A 22,879-nucleotide genomic window follows, 5' to 3' on the forward strand; every position below is an offset into this window, starting at 1 on the left:
CAGAAATATTTAGACAGAATAAAAGGTGAAAAAAGCACCTGGACCGGATGGCATAGACCCACGGGTCCTTAAAGAAGTGATTTTGTTTCTGGTGTCCTTCGACAGCTCTTTGATCTTCACCATAGTGGAGTTTGGAGTGTGACTGTTTGAGGTTGTGGACAGGTGCCTTTTATACTGATAACAAGTTCAAACAGGTGCCATTGATATAGGTAATGAGTGCAGGACAGAGGAGACTCTTAAAGAAGAAGGTACAGGTCTCTGAGAGCCAGAAATCTTGCTTTTTTGTAGATGACCAAATACTTATTTTCCACCATAATTTGCAAATAAATTCTTTCCAAATCAGCCAATGTGATTGTCTGGATTTTTTTTCTCATTTTGTCTCTCATAGTTGAGGTCTACCTATGATGCCAATTACAGGCCTCTCTCATCTTTTTAAGTGGGAGAACTTGCACAATTGGTGGCTGACTAAATACTTTTTTGCCCCACTGTATATCAACTTCTGCTTCCGATCGCCTAGGTCATCACAGTGGAAGTGAGAGCTGGTACCTGTCAAATTCGGGTACTCGCTCCCCAAAGGTGCCAATCCTTAATGGGGAGTGGGGGACAAAGGCTTAAAGGCTCCACCCCTTTTGGGTGGAGATCCGCTTTAAGGGGGGGGATATGATCAACCTGTATAAATACATCAGTGGTTCGTATAGTGAACTCAGTGTAGAGTTATTCACCTTGAGGTCATCACAGAGGACAAGGGGCACTCTTTATCTCTGGAGGAAAAGAAATTTAATCTCCAAAACGCAGAAAAATGTTTCTTCACAGTAAGAGCTGTGAATATGTGGAATAGACTCCCTCAAGAGTTGGTTCTGGCCAGCTCAGTGGATTGCTTTTAAAAAGGCCTGGATTCTTAAGATACACAGATATAACTGGTTACTAAGATTTATAGGTAAATTTGATCCAGGGAATATCCGATTGCCTCTCGGGGGATCAGGAAGGATTTTTTTCCCCTGCAGGAGCAAATTGGATCATGCTTTGCTGAGTTTTTTTTGCCTTCCTCTGGATCATCTGTGGGTATAGGATAACTTTTTTTTTTTTTTTTTTTTAATGGCTGAACTAGATGGATAGTGGTACCATGATTCAAGAATTAAGATTTATAATTAAGTAGATATAAGAAAATTTGAATTCGATATTAAAAATTATTTGTCATAAAACAGAGATATAACTGTCATTCCTCCTAGATTGTAAGCTCTAACGAGCAGGGCCCTCTGTTTCCTCGTGTACCAAATTGTATTGTAACTGTAATGTCCTCCTTCATTTTGTAAAGCACTGTGCAAACTGTTGGAGCTATATAAATCCTGTATAATAATAATAATGGATTTGAAGGGGAACCCCATGGCCAAATAAAAAGAAAAAAAAAAAAAGTTTGGCTTCCCCCCAAAATCACTAACACACACTTATCTGAGTATACAGTCCTGTGGGCCAGGAAAGAGGGGTGGAAGAGCGATCAGTGGTTGCCAACTTCCATACCACCAACAGAAAGGACCTCCCCTTCTCCAAATTCCGAGCTTCCAATCAACAATTCAAGCTTCACAGTTCTTTGGAGGACAGAGACATGTGGCAATCCAGGGCTGAAAGCTTCTTGTTCCAAACAGACAGAATGTTCCTCTGTCAAGGTCTGGAGTGAAATTGTGCATAGACCTCAAATGAGGACACCATCTTCCCCAGTAACCTCATGCAGAGCCGAATTGAAAGATACCTCTTGGCCCTTAAACTGCAGACCTGGTCTCCCAGGGCATGGCCCTTTCCTGGAGGCAGAAACACCTTTGCCTGAACCGTGTCTAGGACCATCCCCAAATACTCCAGGCTCTGTTCTGGCTCCAGGGCTGACTTCTCAAAGTTGAGCACCCAGCCCAGATGTTCTAAGATATGAGCCGTAAGGGTCAGATCTTGCCGCAAGCTTGGAACAGACTAACCCCTGAGTAATAGATCGTCTAGATAACCCACAATAGATACTCCCCAAGTTCTGAGCAGTCCCAACACTGGAGTGAGAACCTCTGTAAACACTCAAGGGCCATGACCAACCAGAACAGTAGCGCCACAAACTGAAAATGCCAAGCCCCTACTGCAAAACACAAATTTTTGGTAAGAATTATTGGCACATGCATCCTTGATGTCTATGGATGCTAAAAAGTCTCCCTCTTGTAATGAGGCCACTACTAACTGGATGGATTAAATCTGAAAAGAAATAACATTTAGAAATTGGTTTATATATGAATAAATGGGAAAACCATAAACAGCGCTCTCAATCATCAAATAAAATCGGAAAAATAAAATTAAATCAAAATAACAAATATAGTATATATATATATATATAAACATAAAAAACATATAAGATAAAAGCTGCTACCAAATAAATAAAGTGCCAAAATATTGTGCCAAAAAATCAGTGACAAAAAAATTAGTGAATTATCAAAAATAATCAGAAAAAGTCCATATTAAAAGGTGTAGTCCATATATAATTCCTTCAAATGATATATATTCGCCACAGCCGTGAATTCCTTTGTGCTCAACACCCCATCAAAGTGATAACTCACCAGATGCTGGTGATTAATCAGCATATCTTTTAAAATATCAGTAGATGTAGAGAACTCAGCCAAATAATGATTACTCCAGATAATAATCATTCATCAGATGGTTGATCCAATTAAACTCCGTCATGGTAAGTATGTGGATAAATAAAGAACACTCGCCATAGCATAATAATGTTTGACTATTTATTGTATCAAATTCCCTCCCTAAAATCAAACTCACAATATGTAAGCTAAAAAATCAGCATTCATTAATAGATATGTATCTGCAGTCTGCAATCAATCTCCAGCTCTCACAGTGGCATCTCGCCAGCCGCTCTCAGCAGCAGATGACGTACTTGCAGTCACATGGTCCAGCCACATGGTAACGGCGTACGCGATGACATCACTGCTCGATCATGCCCTTAAGCGTTTCGTCACACAACTTCGTCTGATGGTGTGATCAGCAGGCTGACGTTCGGTCTCTTATAGAGCCGCTCACACTCCTATAGGTCAGCTTTGATAGACCTCCGACCGCCATCTAATGAATGAACAGATAATGGCATATACTCAACTGATTTGCTAATTTAGACTTTATAGCTATATAGATGATGGTAGGAGGTCTATCAAAGCTGACCTATAGGAGTGCGAGCGGCTCTGTAAGAGACCGAACGTCAGCCTGCTGATCACACCCTTAGACGAAGTCGTGTGACGAAACGCTTAAGGGCATGATTGAGCAATGGGGGGAATTTGATACAATAAATAGTCAAACGTTATTATGCTATGGCGAGTGTTCTTTATTTATCCACATACTTACCATGACAGAGTTTAATTGGATCAACCATCTGATGAATGATTATTATCTGGAGTAATCGTTATTTGGCTGAGTTCTCTACAGCTTTATGTATTTGGTGGCAGCTTTTTTCTTATATGTTTTTTATGTATATTTATATATATATATACACACACACACACACACACACACACACACATTTATATACATTTGTTATTTTGATTTAATTTAAAATTTTATTTTTTCTATTTTGAGGATTGAGAGCGCTGTTTATGGTATTCCCATTTATTCACATATTGTTCAATTTTATTTAAAATAGCGGCTCCAATTATAATAATTTGTAATTTGATGGTTCTCACGTCAGTGTGGCGCGATGTTGAAGGCCTTTGATGGATTGATTTGTCAATTTAAATATTGATATATCCATTTTTTTGCTTATACATAGAACTTTATAGAAATTGGTTTAGTCCCTTGAGATCTAGAATAGGCCTTATGTCCCCATTCAGCTTTGGAACGGTGAACAGGTTTGAATAAAACCCTTCAAACGTTTCGTCCACTGGAACTTCCACGATCACCCCCTGCAATTGCCTGCAACAGAGAATTTTTTACTAGATTTGCAGGTAAATTTGACCTTAGAAAACAGGGAGGGGGGGGGAGGACCCGAAATTCCAGTCTGTACCCCTGAGAAACCGTGGAGATTACCCACTTGTCTCGCATTAATTCCTTCCAGGCAGCTAAAACACTCAAAAGCCTTCCCCCCCCACCCGAACAAGTGGGGGCGCCCCTTCATAAAGAGGCGAACTTTGAATCTCCCTTGGCAGATTTTTGTACCCGGGGCTTTCTTTGGTTCTAACCCTGAGACCTACCTCTAGAGGCAGAGCCCTGCGTGCTATGAATCAACTGTCTCGCAAAATAGGAACCAGCACCCGAAGCCTAAAAAGACAGGCACTTGAAATTACTCTTAAAGAGCAAAAGAGAACTCTTGCTCCCGGAAATCTTTTGAATATACTATTTCAAATCCTTGCCAATCAGTCATTCCCCATAAAAGGAAAAATGTGCCAATAACTTCTTGCATGGCAGTTCTGCCTACCAACTCTTTAACCACAAGACTCTGTGGATGTGTACTGACAAAAGAACCATGCAAGAAATTTGTCAATAGCCGCCACTGCTGGCTGTGTGGCAGAGCCTGCTGGATCCTTGAAAACCTGGACATTATCCACAGGATAAAAACTTGTTGAGGGATGAAACAGCTGCATCCACCACAGACATGGCCCATTTAAAGACAACTTCTCCTCCATGGGCTTTAGGAGAGACAATCTTTTTGGTGGGACAAAAACCCTGTCCTGGTGATGATCCTAGTCAGCAGTCATAATCTGCTGCAGGAGAGGATGTAATCTGTGGAAGTTTTAAAGAGCCCAAAGAAGAATAAGTAACCACAGAAGTTTCTACTGGGGGTAGCCTGAACCCAAACCGGACCATATCAGTAAGGTCCTGGACTAAATAACCTTTGAGAAGCAGACAATACCTGCTTCTCTTCAGGCTGTGTCCCCTCAGACAAAGACTCCACTCCCTGATCTTCTTTCAGATCTTCTATCGCCTCCTCATCCTTAGGTTTCACCCATTTCTGCTCAAGGATTGATGGATCTATCGACGTTACAGATGCAATCGCATCCCTGTGATCCTATCCTCTAACCCTGCTAAGACTGAAGCAAGATCATCTTTGGTTACATACGCCTAAACAAAAGCACCAGTAGTAGCCACAATGCCAGACAAACGCAGCATCTCAGATTGCCCAGTCGCTCCTGCCCTATCACATCAATCTCCAACTAGGTTCCTCAGGACCTGACGGCGGTGCACTTGTAGCCCTTGCTGCTGTGCCTCCCCCTCTTCTCTTTCTGGAAGACATTACTATCTTAACGCTTAGACTTGTGTACAATCAATCAGTAAACACAAAGCCCAGGATACAGCCATGCAAGTAGTGTGACCCTATACCCTCAATGCAATCTGCAGACAACATGGGATGCCAGAGGCAGCCTATTGTCTGACTGGCCAATGCCCCTCCCCCAGGGAAGTACTCACGTGCCCCCTAGAAATGCCTGTTGTGTGTCCCAGCCACATCACAGGAAATCAGCCACAGCAGCAGCCCATGTGTGCCCAGGAAGCCTGATAAATAAATAAATATGGCCAACTTACGTTTCCAGTGGCTCTCCTGTGCATACTAACTGCTCCCTCTATTGGCACAAAGGCAAAACAACAGGCAGGATTAGACACTAACAAGTACTCCCCCTAGTGGTATTTTGGCCAACAGACCAAAAAACCCCCCACCTGTTTTTCCCTCTTTTTTAAGAAAAAAAAAAAAAAAAAAAAAAAAGGTAGCTTACCAATCCCACTGCAGGTCCCTGACCAAAGCCAGGAACCAACCTTTACCCCTCATGGCTGGCCCTGTCATGTAGACCTTCAAAGACTTGGTCCCCTTTTAAGTGGGGTGACTGCCTCAGACCTGTACAGCACACCTCTGGAAAGCTCCTTGGTCAGTATCTACTGCACAGGGTTCCATTACGCAGGGTCCAACAGCGTAAGACTGCATTACAGGCAAAACCCTGAGGGTATTCATCCCCTTATCCAGCGAGGCTCGGGTACCATCCATCATATTTTCGAATGGATCCGATTAAAGCCCCTGATTCTCAAATGGAACCATTCTGGACCTTCAAGTATGCTCACACGCAACACTCCAGTGTTATCCACCTAACAGAAAAGTACTTCCTGTGTAAGAGGGGGAGGAAGACTTCTCTGATTGGTCGGCCAGTGTCCATTCACCTATAGTCATAGTTAGAGATGAGCGAATCGAACTTGGCGAAGTGGAATTCGTTTCGAATATTAGGAAAATTTCGATTCGCGACGAATCCGAAGATTAGCAGACTTCGGATGCGCGAATCGAAATTTTTCCAAAAATGGCGGCGACATGTGCGGCGACGGAGCGGGGATCTCTGGGAAGGCGCGCAGACAAGGCGCGCTGACCCATAATGCATTCATTCATGACATGTGATCGCATTAGCCAATCAGCAGCCAGCCAGCCAGCACTGTGTAATGGTCGAGCTATAAATTGCGGCCATTTTAGAATTCTCCATTTGCCTCCAGTCATTCAAGAGAGGCAGACCTGGCTGTATTGAGGGAGAGAGTTAGGGCCACAGAAACGTTACTTAGGGCCACAGAAACGTTACTCAGGGACAGACACAGAATTGTTACTGAGGGACACAGAATTGTTACTCAGGGACAGACACAGAATTGTTACTGAGGGACACAGAATTGTTACTGAGGGACACAGAATTGTTACTCAGGGACAGACACAGAATTGTTACTCAGGGACAGACACAGAATTGTTACTCAGGGACAGACACAGAATTGTTACTGAGGGACACAGAATTGTTACTCAGGGACACAGAATTGTTACTGAGGGACAGACACAGAATTGTTACTGAGGGACACAGAATTGTTACTCAGGGACACAGAATTGTTACTCAGGGACACAGAATTGTTACTCAGGGACACAGAATTGTTACTCAGGGACAGACACAGAATTGTTACTGAGGGACACAGAATTGTTACTGAGGGACACAGAATTGTTACTGAGGGACACAGAATTGTTACTGAGGGACACAGAATTGTTACTGAGGGACACAGAATTGTTACTGAGGGACAGACACAGAATTGTTACTGAGGGACAGACACAGAATTGTTACTGAGGGACAGACACAGAATTGTTACTCAGGGACAGACACAGAATTGTTACTGAGGGACACAGAATTGTTACTGAGGGACACAGAATTGTTACTCAGGGACACAGAATTGTTACTGAGGGACAGACACAGAATTGTTACTGAGGGACACAGAATTGTTACTCAGGGACACAGAATTGTTACTCAGGGACACAGAATTGTTACTCAGGGACAGACACAGAATTGTTACTCAGGGACAGACACAGAATTGTTACTCAGGGACAGACACAGAATTGTTACTCAGGGACAGACACAGAATTGTTACTCAGGGACAGACACAGAATTGTTACTCAGGGACAGACACAGAATTGTTACTCAGGGACACAGAATTGTTACTCAGGGACACAGAATTGTTACTCAGGAACAGACACAGAATTGTTACTCAGGGACACAGAATCGTTGAATTAAAGAGTATGTCAGACAACATGCAGAGGAGTGGCAGAGGAGGCAATGTTTTAGGAGCGAGCAGATGTGGCAGCAGAGGAAGGGGTCGAGGCAGCACTACTCGCAGCCAGAGGCCAGTGCTCCCGGTGTCATCCAGCGGTCGTGTCTCCACCGACAACCCTGCCGTCATCGATTGGTTGGCTCGGTCGTCTTCCTCTTCCCAGGTCACCTCTGACACCTACAGCCAACGGTCGGTGGGTACGTCAGACACAACCGTTAGTTGGCATGGCCCGGGAGCAAGCCCACTGAAATCACGTGTCCTCTACCTGCCCCTGTCCTTTGGTGTTCCCTCACCAAGCGAAGTATCGCATGTTGTGGGCTCAGCCCCACTGTACAGTGAGGAAGAGCTAACAGAGGGCGGTCAGGAACGGGGGGAGACATCCGCCTCTTCAGCAGCCAGGCAAAGAAGTAGTGGCGAGGAGAGTAGCTCGGTAGCCAGTCTAGAGACAGGTCTGTCTCCTGACCCACACGCAGCCGAGGGGGCTAGTAGTGAGGCGGAGACCCTAATTGATGATGATGAGGCTGATCGCACTTGGCAGCCTCGTCGTCATCAGGCTATTGCTTCCGCATCATCAGGAGAAGAGGGTGGCAGCTTGGCAGCGAGCAAAACAGTCGGTGGGTTGCCCAGGAGGCAGCAGGGTCGCAGCAGTGTCAGTGGAGGCAAATGGCCACGGAGTAGAGCACCAGCTCCACTGCAGCCTACCACCACGGCCAGTAGTGGTGCCGGTGTGCACGGAGGAAGTAGCAGTCAGCCAGTGAGGAGTAGCGGGGGCAAAGTTTCCTACTCGGCGGTGTGGCAATTTTTCGTCAAGCCGCCCGAGGAAGTAAACGTAGCCGTATGTCGACTATGTGGCCAGAAAGTCAAGCGTGGCCAGGGGGCCCATGTTGGGACTACAGCGTTGCGTCAGCATATGCAGCGTCGCCATTTGGTGGCCTGGGAAAACCGTGATAAAGATACGGCGGTTCTGCCTGCCCCAGCCCCCGCTCCATCACCCGCTCCGTTACTTGCTCCGTCACCCGACGTCAATCGCCCTCTATCAGCCAGTCAAGGCTCCAACACCTCTGCTGAGGGGAGTTGTCGCTCGTTGGCATCTTCCGCTCCTTCAGATGCTCCTTCTCCTGCTACTCCTCTTCACGGATTCCGTCAGCAGTCTTTCTTGGAATCCGTTTCCAAGAGACAACAGTTTGCGAGCACGCACCCGACGGTGCAAAAGCTGAACGTCCTCCTGTCCAAGTTGCTGGTGCTGCAGTCCCTCCCTTTCCAAGTGGTGGACTCAGCACCTTTCCGAGAAATGATGGCTTGTGCCGTGCCGCGGTGGAGAGTGCCAAGCCGTCATTTCTTCGCCAAAAAGGCAGTGCCAGCCCTGCATTCACATGTAGAAGAGATGGTGGGCCAGTCTTTGAGCATGTCGGTCTCTGCCAAAGTGCACGGCAGCGCCGACGTGTGGAGCTGTAACTACGGTCAGGGACAGTACATGTCATTTACGGCCCACTGGGTGAACGTGGTGCCGGCACAGCCGCACCAGCAACTTGGACAGGTCACGCCGCTTTTGCCTCCACGTTTGCACGTCCTTGGTCCACAAAAAATGTCCGCCTCTACCACCTCTTCTTCCGCCGTGTCCTCAGCCGCCACCCCCGTGCCAAGTCCCATTACCCGACCGGCATATCACATGTGCAGGGCGCAACGGTGTCACGCTGTGCTGCACCTGGTATGCCTTGGCGAACGTAGTCACACAGGGGAGGAACTTCTGAGTGTAATGAACAGAGAAATCGACAGATGGCTGTCTCCGCGCAAACTGAAAATCGGAACCATGTTGACTGACAACGGAAAGAACATGGTGTCTGCTCTGCGTCAAGGAAGGTTGTGCCATGCGCCATGCATGGCTCACGTGTTCAATCTGGTTGTCAAGCGGTTCCTAAAATCCACCATCCCACTGCAAGACATCCTTAAAATGTCACATAAACTTTGCATGCATTTCAGCCATTCCTACACCGCAAAGCACACCCTCCTTGAGCTGCAGCGGCAGAACGGAATTCCACAGCATCGCCTGATCTGCGACGTTGCAACAAGGTGGAATTCAACCCTACACATGTTAGACCGCCTTTACGAACAGCGAAAGGCCATCACCGATTTCCTGATGTTACAAGCGGATAAAGGTACTCCCCTGTGTAACTTCGATGTCAGCCATTGGCAGCTCATGCGTGACACCTGCCGCTTGCTGAGGCCCTTTGAGGAGGCCACGCTATTCGTGAGTCGGCAGGACTATGGGATGAACGACGTCATTCCTCTGTTGCACGTCCTGGAACAAATGCTGTTAACAATGGCTGGTCAGGGTGCGGTAGACGTGGCGCACAGATCTCAACGCCACATGACCCCTGTGGGGGCAGCACAGGAAGAAGAGGAGGAGGTAGAGGAGGACATTTGTGCTCAGGAATTATTGAGTGAAATGGGTGGTTTTTCCACTCAGCGGACAGGAGTGGAGGAGCAGGAGCATCTGGTAGAGGAGGAGGAGGAGGAGACAGAGGACCCAGACGCACCGTGGCAGTATGCTGTGGAGATGGAGGCAGGGAGTCCCTCACATTCCTTGGCACAAATGGCCCATAGCATGCTCGGTTGCTTGCGTAGCGACAGCCGAATAATAACCATCAGACAGAGGGATGACTTTTGGCTGTCCACCTTGTTGGACCCTTGCTACCGTTCAAAAATGGTGGCCTTTTTCACACCTGCTGAGAGGGAGGCCAAAATAACGTACTATAAAAACCACCTATGTAGTCAGTTGGTCTCTGCCTTTCTGCGCCAACGTCCATCCTCAGACACTGTGGGCCCTGTGCGCTCGCGTTCCGCTGCCATGGCAGCAGGGGAGGGGTGGGGTGGTAGGAGCAGTGGCAGCTCCACCAGCAGCGGCTGCCTCAGTCTGCAGTCGATGATGAGTAGCTTTCTTCACCAGCGCAGTGAGGAAACTACTAACCAGCCGCAGCAGCAGCAGCATCAGGTGGACCTGGAGCAGGACCTCAAACAACAGGCTTGGGCCTACTTGGACAGCACCCTGCCAACCGAGGTAGACAATCCCCTTGACTACTGGGCAACGAAACTTGACCTTTGGCCCCAACTAGCTGAATTTGCCCTTGAAAGGCTGTCATGCCCGGCCAGTAGCGTGGCATCGGAGCGCGTGTTTAGTGCGGCAGGAGGTATTGTAACTCCGCGGAGGACACGACTGTCCACCCAAAGTGTGGAGAGACTCACGTTTGTGAAAATGAATCAGGCGTGGATTAGTCTGGATTTCAAACCACCAGTTCCTGACACAACTGACTAAATCCGCCATGAATCATGCCCCAAACATATGCCACTTTCAGGTCTCCTCACACTGCTGGTGTGTTCCATTTTTTGTCATAGGGTGCTGGCAGATTACGGGCCTCCCATTGCTGCTGCCAGGCCCGTAATCTGCCATGGGCCCCCATACCGCCTCCTCATGCTGCTGCCAGGTCCAGAGTCTCTCATGGGTCCCTGTACGGCCTCCCATTGCTGCTGTCTCCATCGCCACACTCTGCCATGTGCCACTTTCAGGTCTCCTCACACTGCTGATGGGTTCCATTTTTTCATAGGGTGCTGTATGGCCTCCCATTGCTGCTGCCTCCACCGCCACACTGTGGCTCCACACTCTGGTTTTGGCCCCGTGACTGCCCAAATGAGTGAAGTGTGCGGTGATTCTAAGATCGACGGCACTCATCTGCATGTCATACTGACTGACAGTATTATTTCTCTTCCCCAGCAGACTCCAAGGGCATTTAAATTAAAGGTACAGTGTTCTGCACTAATATGAAGGCTCTCTGAAGCCTAGAAACACCCTTTTATAAGTTAAATTTGCAGCGAATATATTCGCATCGAATCGAATTTATTCCTCGAATTCGCCAAATCAGCCGAATCGAATTTTTGAATACTTCGCTCATCTCTAGTCATAGTCATGAATAGCCTGCTCTGTGTCCCAAGATGTACGATAAAGAAAGTTAATTTTAGTGCACACAAACAATATATTATCCAGTTGTTTTGGAAAATTAAAAAGAAGAAAGTTCATGGAGATATGTAACGTGTAGCATATTCAATATTTTTGAACATAGGCACACCAGTTGCATAAGTTTATGTTCTTATGTGTGTGTACAAGGGGTGCAGGGAGACTGTAAAATTTATGTTTTTTTTATGTTACAATTAACTTTATTGCTATCACATAGTGGGACAAGCATTTTTCTACGGAGACACTGGGAATTTCAGTGAGGAACAATAATATATTGTCGGCAAAGGGCGATAGTGTTTACTATATCCTCCCTGTTATGTCATGATCCACACAGAGTCGCCAGTGAAATGGTTCAAAGGTGAGTATATTTATATGGGTATAACAGTCACCCCTGACGGGTACAGTTTTGAATTGTGCAAGTGTCGGTGAGGCAGTGTCACGTACCTGATTGGTGACTGAAATGACTAGGTCGGCCTCACTTGTGTCACTAGCCCTGACCCCACTGGAAGTGGAACAGAGGTTGTCTAGGGACCAGGGGGACAAGAGCGCCAGCAGGTGTTGTTTGCAGCTCTTGCAGATGGAGACTTTGGAAGACTGATGAACCTCCAATTTAGGAACAGTAGTGATATGCAGAGCTGGCATGGTAGGTCGCCAGGTGTGCACCATAGCAAGGCAGGAAGCTGGGTTGGGAGACAGGAGCAATGTCATAGGAATAGCCGGGGTGATCAACGGGCAGACAGCGAGGTACCAAATCATAAGCAAGCCAAAGTCAGGAGCAGAGCTGAAGTCAGGAACAAGTATCAAGCAGGAGAGTAATCAGAGTCAGGTCAGGAACAAGCCAGGTCAGCAACAAGGAAATCACACAGGAATGAGCAGGAAACGGGGAACAGCTGAAGACCAGTCAGCACTCAGCACAGGCAGAAGCACCTTTTAAATAGTCCGTCTGGCGCCAATCTTCACCATGCATGTGCACGATCGCGCATTTCTTTGCGCATGCACACTTCTATTCGCCAATCGTCTCACCGGGATTCCCTTACAGGCAGCTGTTCACCTTCACCTTGGCACTGGGATTGAAGTATAAGAGCCAAGGTTCTTGCAACCAAAGTTTTTTCTATTCCTACCAAAGTGAAGACTGCCTTTATGTAGCCTCATGCTACTCTATTAATTGCCTTTTCAGCATTCATTGACAAAAAGAACCCTTCCTTTTTAAGCTTCGTAGAAGAGCGATTTAGTATACAGCTTTCAGTGTGTTGTCTCAGGCTTTCCTTCCTGAGGCAATTCCCACTTGCACTGGTGTGGGGGGGAGTAGTAAAGGTAATATGCAGTTTGGTATACAGTTTGACACACATAAAGAAGCAAAATGGGCCTATAACTGGAAAACCTTGGCAGGATCTTTACCATCATTTGCCAAAACAGATAAAGTGTGAAGATGTTGTGGGAGGTGTGGAAGAGTTGAAAGCACTTACAAAGTGTGGGTCCAAATGCATTCCAGGTTTTTATAATATTGAGGCTCTAAGTGCTGGTGGGCTCTGGGGAAAAGGGCAGTGTTGCAATAAAAATGGTCTTTATTTTGAGTAATGCTCTATAGGTGATGGGAGAGGCTTCTGAAGAAGAGCAAGAGGATTGAGGTGTATGTTAAAGTCTCTCACGACATTTTTTTTGCACACAGCGCAGAAGAAGAGCACCTGCTTATCATTGGGGCAGTAGATTTTAGCTTTAGCTTTTAGAAATTAAGGCAATGGGTGTAAAACTAAGACTCCATTCAACAATAATTAACAGCCTTGTCTGTCTGCCACATTGTTTATCATAGTAAATAAAAAAAAAAAAAAAAAACAGTTGGCCAAACACTGCAAATTTTATTTGACCAATGAACAGACTCAAAATTGTTTTATGGGTGGTCCTGTTGGCCCCCTCCATTCAATTTAACATTTTTGGCTGAATGGCGGCTGCAGCTGCTGTAGGGTTGCCACTTCATCCCTTTAAAACCAAACACATTAACCACTTGCCCTTCAGATGATTTACCCCCCTTCCTGACCTGATTTTTTAGCTATTTGGTGCTGCACTATTTCAACTGGTAATTGCACGGTCATGCAATGCTGTACCCAAACAAAATTTAAGTACTTTTTTCACACAAATAGAGCTTTTTTTGGTGGTATTTGATCATCTGTGCACTTTATTTTTTGCGCTATAAACAAAAAAAAAAAACACAAAATTTTGAAAAAAAACACAAAACAATATTTCTCACTTTTGGCTATAAAAAATATATAGTAAACTCAAAGTTAGTCATACATTTAGGCCAAAATGGATTTTTCTACATGTATTTGGTAAAAAAAATCCTAATAAGTGTATATTGATTGCTTTGTGTGCAAGTTATAGCTTCTACAAACTATGGTATAGATAATGGAATTTACACAGCTTTTACTTTCTGACTGCCCATCACATCTCTTGAGGTGCTAAAATACCAGGATAGTACAAGAGACCCCAAATGACCCCTTTTCGGAAAGTAGACACCCTAAGCTATCTGCTGAGAGGCATATTGGCCCTGATTTACTAAGACTTGAGTCTACCAGCAGACTCTGAACATTCAGGCAGACTCAGTTAAATCAATCAAGACCTGTCAGTCTTCTGAGCGGCGTCTAGCAATCTCATTGACAAACGTCTACTTTGCTATTAGTAAATGTGGAATTGCATCTGGCACATTTTTAGGTGCAATACTGGATATGTTCGCTAGATGGCGCACAAGCGCGGGCTTTGTAGCATTGGCGTTTTTCTGTTAGCATAAGAGAATACTTAGAATGTAACAAATAGTACACCTATATTAGAATTGTTTTTTTTTGCTGTTTCTCCAAAATGATCAGACAACTAATGCATTTACTAATGAATGTCATAAATTCTATTTTCAAATGTTAAACATTTTCACACTTATATCTCAAATAATTTGGATTGTCTAGTTTTAATTTCCCAATATAATTATATATCTTCATTCTCTTTAATCACGTAAGTATTCTATGTTAAAGTCAAGGGCAGTGCTATAAAAATGCATGTGATCAATAATGAACGCATGTAAAAACCAAAAAGTGCAAAGAATTGCAATAATGATGTAAAATGGTAAATGGTGCTAAAATAAGTTCATATAATCATTCCTGAATAATGGAATGTCCTTTGTGTGGGAGTACCAACTCAGAGAGTGCCTATGACTGGCACGTGTGATTTCTCCGTGACGGACAGTAGTGCATGAACTCGAGAAAGATAAACCACCCTTGGGACTGGTCTACACTCACCAGAACAAAAGGATTAATGCACATGGGTTATACACATCACACATCTGGGGGTGCAGCGGTATGCTGGCAGCTATGGGTTAGTCATCCAGTTCCAGCCATCCATCCATCAGGGTGGGTGCCCAAATGGTCCTGGGGAGGAATTAGCTCAGCCACAGGAGCCAGAAAGGTGCTTAATAGTGTAGTACACTGTCACAAGGGTGGACGACCTTTCACGAGTTCATGCACTACTGTTCGTGGTTATATTTATCTTGTGTAATACCATTTTAGTAGTCTATATAATTTTACCAGCGCTCGCTTTATCATTTTTAAACAATGTAACTATTCTACATTGTAGCTCAAACTGTGTCTCCCACAGTGGTTTAGTGGTTAGAACTCAGAACTTACAGCACTTGGGTCATGGGTTCTAATCCCAGTCATAGCTGCATCCCAGTTTGCATGCTTTCCCTGTATGGATGTGTTTCTGCAAACACTCAAAAGACATGCTGTTAGGTTCATTGGACCTAGTTACATGGCTGAGTTTCTGCCCTTAGATTATAAGCTCCTTGACATTTATGAACGTTAAAAAAATGGAGATCAATTTTCTGGGTTGTGTCAGTGCCAGGAATATTGATCAATTATGATTTTGCCTAATGACTAGAAAGTGGATGAATGTTACCTGCGTCCTGTTCTTCTGCCAATTAGGAAATGTGCAAGTTTCATGCTGTGTATATTTCATTGTAACTTTTTTCTCTTCTTTTAAATCTGTCTCCTTATACAACTTGACCCCCTCCCCCACCCCATCATCACCTGTCCCATATGTAAATCTATGGATCACCGCCCCACTCTTTTTAACTATTTACTGATCAAGTGAATGCGTCTCATTTTCTATATGCTACAGCTCAGATCTCACATTATTATACGATTGCTGATTTTATATCACCACTAGTCTGATTGAATTCACAATCCCTGGTCAGTCCCATTCCCTTACCTCTAATAATCTTTAGGGCCAGTTCACACTACATGTGTTTCAGTTGCTTTTTCGGCATCACAAACGCACAGAAAGAAGGTTATATGGTTGTCAATGTCATAATTCACATCAGCGCTTGCATTTTCAGTGCATTGCAGGTGCTGTAAACAAAGTTGACCACGCTGCATTGTTTCTGCACAGAACTGTACTGGAACACATTGAAACGTCCTTTAATGTACTAAAACGCACATGTCCCTAATTAAATTGAATAAAGTGTAGAAAAAACTAACTGGAAGGGATACAAAAATGCAATGCAATGTGTCCAAAATGCATCCAAAATGTACTGGAACAAACTAAACATGCATGCCAAAAGGGCATGCAAAAACGCATTAGGAACACATGTTTCTATAGTGTGAACTGGCCCTTAGGACTTGTTCACACCATTGGTGGTGCAGAAACGCATGCAAGAACACACATTTTCCAGCACAGCAAAGAAATGCAATGCCCTTTGCAGATGTGCTCAGTTAGGTGCAACACACTTTTAAAATAATATGCCTGCAGTATTTTTGCATGTTCCCACACATTAGGCAGGCCATTGAAATTAACGAGCTGAGGAAAAAAAAAAAAAATGCCCCATTCACACAGCTCCTCTGGCCTGTACAGCATGAATGAGTGGGTTGTTTATGTGGCTAGAGCCACCTGTTACACTATGGGGACACAGCAGCTGTATGAACACAGGTGCTCAGGTGTGAAGGCGTTGGGAAGTGGCCCTGAATGCTCACTGTCTGTGTTCAGGGCTGTACACCTGCACCCATATGCTTGTCAAATTATGACCTGCAGCAATTCCATAGTGTAACATAGGTTGCCTACAAACGGCGATAGCCACAAAAACAAACCACTGATTCCCACTCTACAGGCCCCAGCACCCATGAGCCCCAAAACCTCAATTACACCTCAGTTACACACACAGCTTTATTTATGAACTCAGTACAGTTTTATCATTTAGATTTCACAGGAATATGGTTGGGATTATGTCCATTAATAATGTTTTTAGTGTATTTTTACCATAAATATAATTTGGATATTTTCTCTGGCGGTGGGGGGCTGTCAGGGGCCCCATGATATCTAACAGTGGCCCTGGGTGTATGCTTGTGTCTGTGCCACATGTATAGTAAGGAAGAACCTTGAACCTCTGCTATGTACCTCAATGGATCTAGGAATTGGACATGTTTTCAACTGAAAATACAACAATTATTAGTAATGTTTCCCCAGCAAATGAGGATCAGCTCCTCGGTGGAGAACAGCGATCTCGCCATGTCCAGATGTGGTCTGGAATTCCACAAAAGAACAATTCACAAAACTAAAAAATAGACTTGCAAATTACCACTAAACTCTCCTAACTACACTCCCATCCACTCACACTCCCCACTTCCGGGTGTGTGCAAACATCCTTCCGCAAGCGTCATGACGTATTTCCGGTATGACAGCTGCTCTAGCGCCTCCTCCAACAGCCGTCTTGGCATTTATTTGGGCACCATAGCAATTTTACATGTGGCTCCATTGTGTATATGACATTCGCAAATATATGTTTCCAGTTCTATTGTAGATTTGGCATTGGTGAATGTATGCTTGCAGCTATACTGTGTATATGACATTGGCAAATATATATTTGCCAGTAAAGGCCCAAAGTCAACATAAATTGGGGGCCCAATTTATTACTGTTAAGAGGATTGTAGAAAAAGAATAGCTAGCTGCACATTGAACACAACCTATTCATTGGAACAAAACATGGTCTGGTGGTGCAATAGGGGGCTTTTGGTTTGTTATTTTGGACATACTCGCACATTTGCGCTCTAACAAGGAAGATTTGGGCATATTATATAGCTAGCAAAAATAAGTTAGGGGTGCTAGTACATTTCAGATACTTATATAGTGCTGTCAATTTACGCAGCGCTTTACATATAGATGTGGTAAATTCACATCAGTCCCTAACCCTCAAGGGGCGTACTAAGAGCCCTAAATTACATTCATACATATACTAGGGCCAATTTTGACAGGATCCAATTAACCTACCAGCATGTCTTTAGAGTGTGGGAGGAAACCGGAGTACCCGGAGGAAACACAGGCACAGGGAGAACATGCAAACATGCCGTGGCTGGGATTCGAACCAATGACCCTAGTACTGCCAGGTGGAAGTGCTAACCATTTAGCCACTGTGCAACATTCAACTAGACCAGTGTTTTTCAACCTTTTTTGTGCAAAGGCACACTTTTTTCATGAAAAAAATCACGAGGCACACCACCATTAGAAAATGTTAAAAAAATTTACCTCTGTGCCTATATTGACTATATATAAAGTAATTCTCTTGAATAGGAATCAAACACAAAGAAATTATTTTATAATTACTTTATTATGAAATAATAAAGTATTTTATAATTGGACCCGGGGGCCGGACCAAGAGTAGATGAATGATGTGTATGTGTCATCCATAGTAAGTATAGTAATATTCCCCCATAGTAAGCATAGTAATTAATCCCCCATATAGTAATTCATCCTCCATATAGTAATTCATCCCCCATAGTAATTCATCCCTCATATAGTATTTCATCCCCCCATATAGTATTTCATCCCCCCATATAGTATTTCATCCCCCCATATAGTAATTCATCCCTCATATAGTATTTCATCCCTCATATAGTATTTCATCCCTCATATAGTATTTCATCCCCCATATAGTATTTCATCCCCCCATATAGTATTTCATCCCCTCATATAGTATTTCATCCCTCATATAGTATTTCATCCCCCCATATAGTATTTCATCCCTCATACAGTAATTCATCCCTCATATAGTAATTCATCCCCCATATAGTATTTCATCCCTCATATAGTATTTCATCCCCCCATATAGTATTTCATCCCTCATATAGTAATTCATCCCCCCATATAGTATTTCATCCCCCCATATAGTATTTCATCCCCCCATATAGTATTTCATCCCTCATATAGTAATTCATCCCTGATATAGTAATTCATCCCCCATATAGTATTTCATCCCCCCATATAGTATTTCATCCCTCATAAAGTAATTCATCCCTCATATAGTATTTCATCCCCCACAGTACTATTCCCCCCCCCCCCCTTCTAGTAAGCCAAGTCCCCCGTGTCAATTCACTTACCTTTTGCGTTCCTCTCGCTGTCTTCCCGCGCCGTTCGGGTCTTCAGGGCGGACTGTGAGAGGAGCCTAGCTCCCCTCCCCTCACGTTCGGCACGCTGCCCCGCCTACACACATCCTGACAGCCACATCCGCAAGCCGGATTAAAAGGTCCGCGCGGACTTTTGGGGCTGCCAACCGAGAGGAGGCAGGGGAGCGGCCGACCGAGAGGAGGGAGGGGAGCAGGCGCCCGGCACACAGAAGAGCCGCATTAGACTGGGTAAAGAGCCGCATGTGGTTCGCGAGCCGCGGCTTGCCGACCACTGAATCATTAGATTCTAATGATTGGTCTATTTGTGAGCCGAAGCCACATGTTACAGATGAAATTGGAATTTTTCCCACGGCACACCAGACAATATCTCACGGCACACTAGTGTGCCGCGGCACAGTGGTTGAAAAACGCTGAACTAGACCATGAAATAATCCCCCCAAAAAATACATAGTACAAATGTTTATTGATCAAATACACATTCCACATTTATTTGGACAGCAACAAAAAGCTACATTCAATATCTTGGTGTGAAAAGGCAGTCACATGACCACATCTCGCATGCAATACTGAAAATGTCAATTCACTTTTGCTAGTATGCGGCATTTCCCATAAATCGGAAAAACACTCAGGAAATCAAACATAAAAAAGGCCTTACACCGCAGTCACATCAAAGCCGATTTAGAAATTGTGCGATGTACAGTGAAGATGCTGATTTCCTTACGATTTGCAAGATATCTGACACAGATATCTATGCAAATTGTCACAAAAGTAGTACATGTACTACTTTAGAAATCAGTGTCGGAAACGCACCCATGTGACTGCTCTAATAGCAGACAATAGGGTGCGACTTGGCATACGATTTGCAAGTCGCATGCCATGCAGATCACATGCCAAGTCGCATCCAGGGTGCATGATTTCAGGTGCAATTTGGGAATTGAAATTGTACCCAATATCCGATCTAATGAATGTGGATGTGAGTGTCTTAACGTAATCGATTTGCTGCAGCACAATTTCAAAAGTAGTTCTTGTCTAACTTTTTCAGCATTTTGTAGCGATTTCACATATAGACTACAATAGAAATCGCAATGCAAAACACAATTGAAAACGCAATAACTCATTGGTAAATCTACAGAAAACACGGTGAAATTGACAACAAAAATCACAAATTTAAATCACATCTAGTGTGAACCAAGCAGGCAATTCAACAAAGGAAATAAATCTTTGAAGGCATGCGGTATCTGCATGCTCAGATAAGGGTCTGTTATGGATTGGGGGGGGGGGGGGGGGGGGGACTCCATGCCATTATTTTATTTTTTTTTTTTAATCCTTTTCTCTCGCTCACTCTTCTCATGGTTTGACAAACTTTCCCAAAAGGAGGTGGAGTGCAAACCAGCATTATCCAATCAATCATTAGTCCAGGCCCTTATCTCATTCCACCGTTTGACATTCATATAAGGTGCTACTTTAAAGCTGTTTGAACAGACAAGGCCTCATTCTGATTCACATTCTAGGGATCATTTAAACAGAAAGCAAAGATACTGCCACCAGCACATGTATGTTAGGGTAGTCACACGGAGATTATGCAAATTCATTGCTGTGGTTGGGATTCAAACCAACAACCCTAGCATTGTGAGGCAGTAGTTCTAACCACTAATCCACAGAGCTGTTGAACACTAATCCTGCCTGTATTTCTGTGGTGTGAATCAATCCTAGGTCCCCCAGCAAGGTCAGTGTAACTAGCCAGATATCTCAAATGTGACACAAATGTTGTTGCCAATTCAGATGTATGTTGGTTCTATGTATCCCAATACAAAGGATTGCAATACTAATACAGGCGTACCTCAGTTTACCAATGCCGCGGTTAACGTAATTTTCGGTTTACGAATGAAAATCCATTGAAAATAATGCCTCGGTTTACACAATTGTTAATTTTTTTCGCAATACAAAGTGTATGTCAGCGCTGATTTTCAAATTCAAATGCCAGCCTTTTTTTTTTTCTTCACTATAGTTCACAAGCTTAGAAGTCACTTTCCCCAAAGTTACAGAGTAAACATTGTTTCCTTTAGGGATATAAATTCCAAGAAAACTCTCTCTTTTAGCTGGGGGAAGTGACAGGTGAATTTCTGAGCTATAGTGAAGAAAAAAAAAAAAAAAAAAAAGGGAAAATTACATTTAAAAACCAGCACCATAATAAATAAAAAAACGGCATGGGGTCCCCCCTCCCATCCACACCAAGCCTTTCGGGTCTGGTATGGATATTAAGGGGGAACTCCACGCCAAAATTAAATAAAAAAACAGCTTGGGGATCCCCCCAAAATCCATACCAGACCCTTATCCGAGCATGCAGCCCGGCAGGTCAGGAAAGGGGGGGGGTGAGCGAGCGCCCCCCCCCCCTCCTGAACCATACCAGGCCACATGCCCTCAACATGGGGGGGTGCTTTGGGGAAGGAGGGGCTCCCGCATGTTAATGGGGACAAGGGCCTCTTCCGTTAGTGGGATAATTGGTCAGCCATTTTTTGGGATTTTGGCACATTTTGTTTATCAGTAAAGCTGGAAAAAATTTTTTCCCAAATTTACTGATAAAAAAAAAGTGCCAAAATCCCGAAAAACGGCCGACCAATTAACCCACTAACGGCCCGAAAATCGGTCGATTTTTTTTTCGGCAGAAAAAGCGGCCGATTTTTGACCCATCTATGGGACCTTTATTTTTACATTCAGCTGTCAAAATAAATATTATCTAGACCTTCGAAATAAGTAAAATCATTACAGAAATAATTATAAAGGATAAGAAACAAAAATAGAATCACTAGAACTAAGGAAATCAAATTAGAATACATAAAGATATGCCTAGTGCTGTTTGTTAAACACAGTAGACGCGACCAATGTGGCTAAAATGTGTTCTGCACATGCGCATTTGTATCAGCCAAATAAACTGCCCGAGAATCTAGTTTTTCACTGTGTCGTTAAAAAAAAAATTAAACACATTTTAATTTTTTCTTTGAAATGGTAGATATTGTTTAAAGTGAAGTCCTGATATTTGGCAAAGTAAATTTCAAAGTGAACATGTCTCTGCAGTGATTTTTCATGGTGTTAGACATACCTCTTACCTAGTCTGCTTTGTGAGTCCGATTCCTGGTGTGTGTCTCGTTAGTAAATTCGATTGGGCGTCTACTTGTTGATGCTGCTCAATAGTAAATCTCTTAGCGGGGTAAAAGTAGACGGTCGCTCATAAAAATTAGACATTCGCCCACGGAAATGCGCCCAGGCACAATAGTAAATCAGGGTCATTGAGTCCATGGAACATTTATGTTTTTTTCACAAGTTCCACAAACATTTTTTTTTTAACACAAAGTTGTCACTTAAATGATATATTGCTCACACAAGCCATGGGTATATGTGGAATTACACCCCAAAATACATTCTGCTACTTCTACTGAGTATGGGGATACCACATGTGAGATTTTTTGGGAGCCTAGCCACATACAGGAGCCTGAAATCCAATGACCACTTTGAAAGCCTGAAGGTGCATAACTTCCTTATTTCACTTCCTCACTACCTATCAGTTTTGGAGCTCCTGAAATGCCAGGATAGCACCAAACCCCCCCAAAATGACCCCTTTTTGGAAAGTAGACACCCCAAGGAATTTAAAAAGAAACATGGAGTATTTTGCAGATCTAATTTTTTCTCACATGGTTTTGAAACCGAAAAAAAGAAAATAAGAAATTTGTTTTTGTTTTCTTTCTTCATTTTCCAAAAACTTGTGGCAACAAACGAGATCTGCAAAATACTGACCATGCTTCTTAGAAGTAACAGAATATATTTTGGGGAGTAATTCCACATATACCCATGGCATGTGTGAGCAATA

General features: G+C 43.9%; 1 protein-coding gene across 1 annotated transcript in view; it reads right to left on the reverse strand.

Annotated features, from left to right (window-relative positions):
* The window catches only part of LOC149448843 (uncharacterized), a 79,750-nt gene that overhangs the window by 51,928 nt on the left and 4,943 nt on the right, over positions 1-22,879 (reverse strand). Inside the window, exons 2-4 of the mRNA XM_089694175.1 lie at positions 4,877-4,975; positions 4,218-4,284; positions 1,748-1,910 (exon numbers count right to left, since the gene is read on the reverse strand). Coding sequence (XP_089550301.1) covers positions 1,748-1,910; positions 4,218-4,284; positions 4,877-4,975 — 329 coding nt within the window. The remainder of the gene's footprint in view (positions 1-1,747; positions 1,911-4,217; positions 4,285-4,876; positions 4,976-22,879) is intronic.

The sequence above is a fragment of the Staurois parvus genome, unplaced genomic scaffold (genome assembly GCF_062004578.1).
Source record: "Staurois parvus isolate SC_StPar_1 unplaced genomic scaffold, SC_StPar_1.0 ptg000655l, whole genome shotgun sequence".
Classification (NCBI taxonomy): Eukaryota; Metazoa; Chordata; class Amphibia; order Anura; family Ranidae; genus Staurois; species Staurois parvus.